Raw genomic sequence first — 10974 nt, 5'->3', positions numbered from 1 at the left:
TAATGATGTTTAGGGATGTTTCAGGTTGTTTACAGATGTTTCAGGATGTTTAAAGATGTTTCAGGTTGTTTGAGGATGTTTCAGGACGTTTAATGATGTTTAGAGATGTTTTAGGTTGTTTACAGATGTTTCAGGATGTTCACAGATGTTTCAGGTTGTTTGAGGATGTTCCAGGTTGTTTGCAGATGTTTCAGGACGGTTCAGGATAATTCAGGATGGTTCAGGATGTTTCAGGTTGTTTAAGGATGTTTTAGTATGTTTCAGGTTGTTTAAGGATGTTTCAGGATGTTTCGGGTTGTTTTAGGATGTTTAAGGATGTTTCAGGTTGTTTTAGGATGTTTAAGGATGTTTCAGGTTGTTTGAGGATGTTTCAGGTTGTTTTGAGGATGTTTCAGGATGTTTCAGGTTGTTTTGGGGATGTTTAAGGATGTTTAAGGATGTTTCAGGTTGTTTTGAGGATGTTTAAGGATGTTTAAGGATGTTTCAGGTTGTTTTGAGGATGTTTAAGGATGTTTCAGGTTGTTTTGAGGATGTTTAAGGATGTTTGAGGATGTTTGAGGATGTTTAAGGATGTTTATGGATGTTTAAGGATGTCTCAGGATGTTTAAGGATGTTTCAGGATGTCTCAGGATGTTTCGGGATGTTTCAGGATGTCTCAGGATGTTTAAGGATGTTTCAGGATGTCTCAAGATGTTTAAGGATGTTTCAGGATGTCTCAGGATGTTTCGGGATGTTTCAGGATGTCTCAGGATGTTTATGGATGTTTAAGGATGTCTCAGGATGTTTAAGGATGTTTCAGGATGTCTCAAGATGCTTCAGGATGTTTGAAGATGTTAAAGGATGTTTCAGGTTGTTTAAGGATGTTTCAGGATGTTTCAGGTTGTTTAAGGATGTTTCAGGATGTTTCAGGTTGTTTGAGGATGTTTAAGGATGTTTCAGGTTGTTTGAGGATGTTTAAGGATGTTTAAGGATGTTTCAGGTTGTTTTGAGGATGTTTCAGGATGTTTCAGGTTGTTTTGGGGATGTTTAAGGATGTTTAAGGATGTTTCAGGTTGTTTTGAGGATGTTTAAGGATGTTTCAGGTTGTTTTGAGGATGTTTAAGGATGTTTAAGGATGTTTCAGGTTGTTTTGAGGATGTTTAAGGATGTTTCAGGTTGTTTTGAGGATGTTTAAGGATGTTTGAGGATGTTTGAGGATGTTTAAGGATGTTTCAGGTTGTTTGAGGATGTTTAAGGATGTTTATGAATGTTTAAGGGTGTCTCAGGATGTTTAAGGATGTTTCAGGATGTCTCAAGATGTTTAAGGATGTTTAAGGATGTCTCAGGATGTTTCGGGATGTTTCAGGATGTCTCAGGATGTTTCGGGATGTTTAAGGATGTCTCAGGATGTTTAAGGATGTTTCAGGATGTCTCAGGATGTTTAAGGATGTTTCAGGATGTCTCAAGATGTTTAAGGATGTTTCAGGATGTCTCAGGATGTTTCGGGATGTTTCAGGATGTCTCAGGATGTTTATGGATGTTTAAGGATGTCTCAGGATGTTTAAGGATGTTTCAGGATGTCTCAGGATGTTTAAGGATGTTTCAGGATGTCTCAAGATGTTTAAGGATGTTTCAGGATGTTTCAGGATGTATCAGGATGTTTAAGGATGTTTAAGGATGTTTCAGGATGTTTAAGGATGTTTCAGGAAGTTTAAGTATATTTAAGGAAGTTTAAGGATGTTTCAGGAAGTTTAATGATGTTTAGGGATGTTTCAGGTTGTTTACAGATGTTTCAGGATGTTTATGGATGTTTCAGGTTGTTTGAGGATGTTTCAGGAAGTTTAATGATGTTTAGAGATGTTTCAGGTTGTTTACAGATGTTTCAGGATGTTCACAGATGTTTCAGGACGGTTCAGGATAATTCAGGATGGTTCAGGATGTTTCAGGTTGTTTAAGGATGTTTTAGTATGTTTCAGGTTGTTTCAGGATGCTTCAGGATGTTTGAGGATGTTAAAGGATGTTTCTGGTTGTTTAAGGATGTTTCAGGATGTTTCAGGTTGTTTAAGGATGTTTCAGGATGTTTCAGGTTGTTTTGAGGATGTTTAAGGATGTTTCAGGTTTGAGGATGTTTAAGGATGTTTAAGGATGTTTCAGGTTGTTTTGAGGATGTTTCAGGATGTTTCAGGTTGTTTTGGGGATGTTTAAGGATGTTTAAGGATGTTTCAGGTTGTTTTGAGGATGTTTAAGGATGTTTCAGGTTGTTTTGAGGATGTTTAAGGATGTTTAAGGATGTTTCAGGTTGTTTTGAGGATGTTTAAGGATGTTTCAGGTTGTTTTGAGGATGTTTAAGGATGTTTGAGGATGTTTAAGGATGTTTCAGGTTGTTTGAGGATGTTTAAGGATGTTTATGAATGTTTAAGGGTGTCTCAGGATGTTTAAGGATGTTTCAGGATGTCTCAAGATGTTTAAGGATGTTTAAGGATGTCTCAGGATGTTTCGGGATGTTTCAGGATGTCTCAGGATGTTTCGGGATGTTTAAGGATGTCTCAGGATGTTTAAGGATGTTTCAGGATGTCTCAGGATGTTTAAGGATGTTTCAGGATGTCTCAAGATGTTTCAGGATGTCTCAGGATGTCTCAGGATGTTTCGGGATGTCTCAGGATGTTTATGGATGTTTAAGGATGTCTCAGGATGTTTAAGGATGTTTCAGGATGCCTCAGGATGTTTAAGGATGTTTCAGGATGTCTCAAGATGTTTAAGGATGTTTCAGGATGTTTCAGGATGTATCAGGATGTTTAAGGATGTTTAAGGATGTTTCAGGATGTTTAAGGATGTTTCAGGAAGTTTAAGGATATTTCAGGAAGTTTAAGGATGTTTCAGGAAGTTTAATGATGTTTAGGGATGTTTCAGGTTGTTTACAGATGTTTCAGGATGTTTATGGATGTTTCAGGTTGTTTGAGGATGTTTCAGGAAGTTTAATGATGTTTAGAGATGTTTCAGGTTGTTTACAGATGTTTCAGGATGTTCACAGATGTTTCAGGACGGTTCAGGATAATTCAGGATGTTTCAGGTTGTTTAAGGATGTTTTAGTATGTTTCAGGTTGTTTCAGGATGCTTCAGGATGTTTGAGGATGTTAAAGGATGTTTCTGGTTGTTTAAGGATGTTTCAGGATGTTTCAGGTTGTTTAAGGATGTTTCAGGATTTTTCAGGTTGTTTGAGGATGTTTAAGGATGTTTAAGGATGTTTCAGGTTGTTTTGAGGATGTTTAAGGATGTTTCAGGTTGTTTTGGGGATGTTTAAGGATGTTTAAGGATGTTTCAGGTTGTTTTGAGGATGTTTCAGGTTGTTTTGAGGATGTTTAAGGATGTTTAAGGATGTTTCAGGTTGTTTTGAGGATGTTTAAGGATGTTTCAGGTTGTTTTGAGGATGTTTAAGGATGTTTAAGGATGTTTGAGGATGTTTAAGAATTTCAGGTTGTTGGAGGATGTTTAAGGATGGTTCAGGATGTTTCAGGTTGTTTAAGGATGTTTCAGGATGTTTCAGGTTGTTTAAGGATGTTTCAGGATGTTTCAGGTTGTTTGAGGATGTTTAAGGATGTTTAAGGATGTTTCAGGTTGTTTTGAGGATGTTTAAGGATGTTTCAGGTTGTTTTGGGGATGTTTAAGGATGTTTAAGGATGTTTCAGGTTGTTTTGAGGATGTTTCAGGTTGTTTTGAGGATGTTTAAGGATGTTTAAGGATGTTTCAGGTTGTTTTGAGGATGTTTAAGGATGTTTCAGGTTGTTTTGAGGATGTTTAAGGATGTTTAAGGATGTTTGAGGATGTTTAAGAATTTCAGGTTGTTGGAGGATGTTTAAGGATGTTTGAGGATGTTTCAGGTTGTTTTGAGGATGTTTAAGGATGTTTAAGGATGTTTGAGGATGTTTAAGGATGTTTCAGGTTGTTTGAGGATGTTTAAGGATGTTTGAGGATGTTTCAGGTTGTTTTGAGGATGTTTCAGGTTGTTTTGAGGATGTTTGAGGATGTTTCAGGTTGTTTTGAGGATGTTTAAGGATGTTTCCACGCCGTTATTTAAGAATGATCTTCCTGTGGGAGTAGTCATGAAGCCCTATGACAGGCTGACATCTCCAGCATGACCTAAGTTACCTTTAGATGCTTTTATGAGCGACTATCATCCGAGCAGAGAGCAGAGACTCTGCAGACTGACCCGGCCTCTTGTCTGCTTCGTGTCACCTCAGGTTAAACTACAGCGGCTGGCCCTGCAGGCCTCATAGGCAGCTCCATCTGAACGCCACGACCCAGTAGTCCCATGACAATTACAGTACACTTGTTCTAGCAGTCTTACCAAGAGCACAAGAATTAGCAAGACGGGTCTCAACTAACGAGCTTTTTCTCTGGTGTGAGACTTGTTTCAGTACTGTGTCGGTGTCCTTTTGATAAAAGTGCATGAAGACACACTAACACAAACTGATGAAGTACATTTGCTGAACTGTCCTAAACTTGGATTCATTCAGTCATGAATATTTAATCCATCCATCCTCCATAAGCACTTGTTGTGAGAGACTGACGGTGATCTCAGCTGATGTTGGGTGAGAGGTGCTCTGAATATTTAGTGCTAAAGAGAAATAACATTTGAAGTCCACAGCTTTACTTTTGTATTCAACTCAGTTTGATCTCAGTTTGGGAGCATAGATATTCACTACTTGTGCTGTAAAAACACCTGTTAAAGGATAGGTCCACCCCAAACAGAAAATTCAGTCGTTATCTACTCACCCCAATGCTGCTGGGAGGTCGGATGAGGTTTTGTGGTCCGCTAAACATTTCAGGAGCTTTGCAGCAAAACAGCCTTCTGGAGACAACTGGAGTTTATGGGGACTTGTTTGAAAAACAGCTCTGGTATTGGAGCAGCCGTGGTCAAGATTCATAAACCCCAAACTTCTTGAAAATATGAATAAAATCTCTCGGCAACATTGCCTGAAAACACTTGTTTTCTCAGTTTCCATCCTGCTGTGTCATCATTAATATGAATGTAAATATGGCAGCATGCAGCTCCATCTCTGCGTACTACTCTCTGCTGTGTCCTCGATAAAGCTTCTCTGCAGCGTGTGCATTCACACAAGGGACTTAGCACATTTACTGTAGTTCACATAAATCCTTCATGAAAATAAAAATCTCGGGACCATGATTTCCCTTGAGTTCCAGTTCAAGAACATCTCAAATTTAATCTAAGAGGACAACTTAAAAATATTTGGAGGAAAATAAATTGAGTATTCATTTATTCTGACAGTCGAGTGGCATTTACTGTTTATTCCATTTCCATTTACCTCCTTTCAGCCTTTAAAAGCACAATATATTTTCAGAACTGAAGGCCTTCCAGCTCCATGTATGGCTCTTTTATTTATCTAAATTGAGAAAACAAATATAAATGTGACGAAGGCTGAGGACCATCTCAAGTGAATGGAGAATCACCATAAGGCCTGTTTGCCACAGGATGGTGACAGGAGGACAAATATAGCTCAGAAAACCTGGCAGACTTTGTCAACGGCCAGTTTCTGTCCAGTTTGCTCCAAACCCTCAGTTAAGAAAAGCAGAGAATGAACCCGTCACCCCGCCAGCATTCAGCCTGTGAGACCTTTGATATTCTTGCCTTTCTTCCAATCAACACGGTTTACTGCAGATGAAAAGAAATATGCACACAACAGAAATTAATGAGGCGCTTGAGAAAAACAATGCACAATAATATTCTGCATTTTCAGCAAGTCTGACAAAGAAACAAGACGGAAAAATGCTGTTTGGTTTCCACACACTGATCCACTGACAGAGAGATGGAGACTTCTTCTTTGCAATCTCTCGTTTGAAAGCATAACAGTCATTACGGCTGTGTGGGCTCTAAAAAGCATGGCAGCATTAACTGTAAGCAAGATTTTTTTTCAGAACCAGCAATTCTTGAGGGCAACTTGTTTGACGTGTATCAAAAACAAAAAAGCTGCATATAAAAGCAGAAAATGACTAAAATCTGCACTCTGAACGCAAAGACCCTGAGGAGAGAGCAGTTTACATCGACCTGGGGCTGCAAAGAGCTATTGACATTATCAAATAATAATAAAAAAAATAATAATAATAAAAGAGGCACTATAGAGAAAATCACCATTTCTCAAAGATGACTCTTTCACATATTTATCCAACCTTTAGTCCAAAACACAGATACTGTTGGTTTGCTAGCTTGAAAGAGATCCATTGAAACACTGAAACAAGTAGACTTTTGTTAGCAGCTAACCAGAATATTGTCTGCATATATTTGGAAACAAAACCTCCTGATGGTGGTGACAGAACAGGGGATCAGAGCAATCACAGCTGCTCCTCTAGGGACCATGTAGCAGACAGTCATCCTCATGGTGGTGTGAAGAGACATGGGATCCCCAAAGTTTGAATTAATTGTCTGTAAACATTCATGTTTCCTTGACAAAGTCATTAGTACAAATCATTTGGAACGATGAGTGTCTCTCGGCCTACATCATTTGTTTTTGCCATCCAGATAGCACAAGTGGAGATATCTCTGAAAAATACAACAGCATATCAAATCTACTGTCAGAATGGACTTTGGTTGAAAGTGTCTTTAAACTAGACTCCCACGTCCCAGCTGAATGCCTCCATGGCCGAACATGTTATGCAGAATATTATGTTGTCACAGTTCCTTTAACGTCTGATCTCCTGGATATCAGATTTAAGCATATAACTTCATCTGCATGTGCACTTTACTGTACATATTACATGAATTCTTGAGTTATGGCTCAAAACTCCACCAAATTCGAATCAATTAATCCCTCAGTCCGATTGGACATTTGTACCAAGTTTGAGGAGTTTCTGCCGATGTGTTTCTGAGATATGGCGTCAGGTGAAACAAGCACCACCAACGTCGGATCAGCTAATCCTTGAGACATTGAGAACATTTGTACCAAATTTGAAGAGATTCCCTTCAAGGCATTCTTGAGAGCTGGACAGATAGAAAACCCAAAAATATAAAAGTATTAAGAACTCAGGCGATGTCAAAGTATAACTGGTGATTGTTTTACACGAAGAAATGCTTGTAAATTTTCAAGGAAGCACAAAGCTTCACGTCACAGGCTGGATCAACCTCATCACACCAGACACTGATATTTATTGCGGCTCTGGACTACAACCCCAAATATTTCTTTATTGCCAAATCGGCCGGCGGGTTAACCCAAACTCTAACCCTTAATTGATTAATTTGGAGGCTTAACCCTAATCTTAATTTCTGAATGTGTTCTCACATATTTACAACTTCATAACCTTAGACTATCCAGAGTGTCTCCCCTCAGTTCCTACGAGGGCCCCTTATACACAGAGAATAACCAAAAGCAGCAGAGTTTATCATCTGGGGATCCTGAATGTCTGAAAGTATCATGGCAGCTGTTGAGATATTTCAGTCTGGAGCAACGTAGTGGACGGAGTTACAGACAAACAGCTAGCGTGGCTCCAAACTGACACACACATTGATTTTTAAAACAGTAACTAGCAGACGAGCAGCGTTTCTGACAAACTCAGTCTCTCAAGTGTTGACAGTACTAAAGCAAAGTTTATTAGAATAAACAAAGAAAACATCACAAAGACAAAATAGCTATAAATCTATCATCTTCCTCATTTTGTTTTTCGTACAGTGTGTTTCCTCCACACTTCAATAATAAAGTTGAAAAGTGTAAATGGTTCAGAGTCAAACTGGGCGTCGAGGAGCTGCTGACCTTCAACCTGCCTGAACTGTCACAAATATCCCAGAGAAGGTTTTTGATGAAGAAAATCTCTGGGTTCTTCCATTTATAGTCACACACTATTCCACACACACATCACACATGCGCGCATACACACACACACACATACACACTCAGACCAATGTCTTAACTTTGGTCTTGTTGTCAAACAGGGTGCTACCCACTTCAGGGTGCTCAACACTTGTCTAAGTGAAGACTGCTACACCCATCATGTAGCACCTTCAGGGCCTCAACGGTTTACAAATCACTGAAGTCTGAAGGACAAACATGCACACACTGTTTATTTATAATTATTTACAATTCTGCAAAACTCAAGCCATGTTCAGCCTCTCGCAGCTCAGCCCGTCGCTCCTCCTCAGGACCCTCCTCTCGCTCAGCAGGGGTCCGGCTGGGGGTTGAGGTTAGTGGATCCTCGTCAGCTCCTCCACAATCTTAATAACCTCGTCCACTGTGGCCTCACGCTTCATGCCGCTGCCGTCATCGATCTGGAATTGAAAGACATCAAACAGTGAGACTCCACCAGAGCCTGTAGATGGAGCAGTGAACCGGTACAGACAGGTGTGTTCACAGAGGGAGGCACCTAAACATGCACTCAGTCTTCAATGTCCCTTTTGTAAAGATTTGAAAAGCTGCATCAGATGTATGTTTTTCAATGTGATGTTTGAGAACTAACCTAAAAAAAATTCTTTTTAAACAAATTGATTTTTTTGTATTTAATTTGTGTTTCTTCTGAGACGCAAGGGATGAATGATACCTATCAGCCTGATATTGGGGAATTTATAGTATCTGCTATTCATCCTATCAGTGAAATTCTACCTGATGAATAGAGACAGTTTTATTAATCCACGTTACGTTCAGGGACTTTACAACCTCAGTGGCTGTTTGAGCAATGAAAGTTAAGTTGAGCACAACCAGGGAGTCTGAAACTGTTCCCTCAGAACACAGATTGCATTCAATAGGAGCAATAACCCTGTTTGATCTGCACTTCAATTCAAACTACATGTGAATATCTTTAAATACAAACACGTGAAATTATCAGTTATGTTTTTGGAATCGGCCACAACAAGAAGGTTTTATACACTTATTTTTACCTATCGGCGATGAGAAAAAGAGGATTATCAGTTCTTGTCCATCAAAATGAGCAAACGCTGCCAAACTCAGATCTGTGGTATCACAACTTGAGCCCAAAATGATAATTCAGACTTTCATAGAACGCCGGCTCCACCTGTCTCAGCAAGTCAATCTCTGGACGGTCTACAAAAGGTGGAGAACTCTGCTACGAGGCTGTTGACCAGGTGCAGCAGGACGTCTCACATAACAACTACTTCATATTCTTTAAACTGGCTGCCCATCGCACATACGGAGCCTGAAGGCACCGCTGAGCTCAGAGCTTCAGTACAGAGCAAAGGCTGAAGTGGTTTGTTTCCTCTGACTGGTGTTCTGCAATCTGCTGATTTATTCACTCTCATTTATTCAAACTGGCCCTCATGCTGTCTGCTGTGTGTGTGTGTGTGTGTGTGTGTTTGGTGTCTTTGACAACTCTTTGTGACTTTGCTCTGTGAAAACTTCTGTATTAAATCCACTTTACTCACTTGCTCTAAAAGAATTGACCATCTGGTTGTTTTGGGCTTTTTCACACTGACTTTTCAGGGAGCTGCACAGACTGGTTTAGCTTTAACTAACTAACTGCAATCTATGTTTTATTATGGGTTAATAGTTCAGATCATTTGTGAGAAAATTACAAACATTGGACAGTTCTCAAACTTGAGTTTCTGCTGCATCTAATATGATGCATCAGTTCATTGAAATATAATCGATATAAGAGCAGTATCCAAATAGTGAGAAGCTGCAACTGTAATGAAGTAAGTCAGCGCTGTGATGTCCCAGCCAACAGATCTGGTTCTCCAGATGTCACTGTGTTTGGTACAGACCGCGACAAACGTCACATCAGCATGAATCTAATAATTTTTCAGTGAAAAATGGATACTGTGATGCAGAAATGATCATTTCAACCAACTGTGATTCATATTACATTTTGATTGTTTTTAGCATATTGCTTGTTTCAAAGTGCATTTACTCACAAGGATGCAAATGAACAACTGATGCTGCCACATATTGTATTTAAAGTAATGCTCCAGCTTGTGTTGAATCTTGGCTTTAAACAGAAGTTGGCAAAGAAGGCTTCCACATATTTTGGACTGTTTTTAAGCAGCTGGTCTTGAGAGGCGAACAGGGAACAGTCTTTGTGTATGAGCTGAAAGTGTCATCCCTTTTAAAGATCCAGCGACAGTAAAGACAGACAGCATGCAGAATTTGCTTATTTGTTCTGCCAAAAGTAATGTTTTGAAAGTTATTCCCAGTTCTCAACCACAGAGCACAGGAGCAACTGTATGGAAGGATCTTTGAAGGTTCGACATCGCTTCCAGCCAAATGCAAAAATAACAGCTCGGTATCGGTGTAATTCTTCACTAGCCGTTTCTGAGAGAAGCATCATAAGCTTGTTATCAGAGTGGAGGTCTGGGCTTGTATAACAAGCTTAAGTCTTGCTGTTATTAAATGATCTTTAAGATTTGTGGCCATAACAGGTCACCACAAGCTGAGCCAGCAACCCTGCAATGAGGAAGCTGTTAAGTAAGCTTAATGCCTCTGTGCTTAATCTCCTTTTAGAGTATGAAGCAACTCAGTGGGTTCACAATTCTGACAGAACTTAGCCAGACTTTCTCTCACGAATATAGGGATGAAAGAGACGCACAGAAAAAGGTTCAACAGGTAGCATCAGAGTCTGGAGGAAGATGAGCTCCTACCTGCAGAGTGCTCACGACCTCCTGCATCTTGGCTCGGCCCAGATCCAGGAAGCTCTCGATCAGATCCCCGTCGATGAATCCCGTGGCCTGTTCTGTCTTACGCTCTGTGTGGAAGGACCTCCAGGTGCCACGGAGTCAAGGAAAATCAATGCAAGGCTGCTGCTTCACCTGAGGATTGCACTTTAGGTACAATATTGCATATTTTACCTCAGGCACAGGCAAGAAACACACAGAACTGTGTGGGAAGTCTAATAAAAAACAGCACAGTTCAGAGGAAAATGCAGCTGGGCCCAGCAATCCATCAGGATCCAGTATTCGATGCTGTTGAGCCTATAGAGAACTGGTGTTTCGACAGCAGCTTGCAAAAGCATTACATTTATGATGCATAAAACATCAGTTTTTCA

The 10974-nt window shown here is 39.8% G+C and overlaps 1 protein-coding gene across 1 annotated transcript in view; it reads right to left on the bottom strand.

Moving 5' to 3' along the window:
- Nucleotides 1-7556: 7556 nt before the first annotated feature.
- Nucleotides 7557-10974, bottom strand: part of ddb1 (damage-specific DNA binding protein 1) — a 69921-nt gene continuing 66503 nt past the window's right edge. The window contains exons 26-27 of the mRNA XM_030414802.1: nt 10571-10694; nt 7557-8251 (exon numbers count right to left, since the gene is read on the bottom strand). Of these exons, the coding sequence (XP_030270662.1) occupies nt 8168-8251; nt 10571-10694 (208 nt within the window). The 3' untranslated portion in view covers nt 7557-8167. The remainder of the gene's footprint in view (nt 8252-10570; nt 10695-10974) is intronic.

Source organism: Sparus aurata, chromosome 4 (genome assembly GCF_900880675.1).
Source record: "Sparus aurata chromosome 4, fSpaAur1.1, whole genome shotgun sequence".
NCBI classification, from domain to species: Eukaryota; Metazoa; Chordata; class Actinopteri; order Spariformes; family Sparidae; genus Sparus; species Sparus aurata.
The sequence above is the reverse complement of the archived record's forward strand: the minus strand, read 5'-3'. Positions and strand labels throughout refer to the sequence as shown.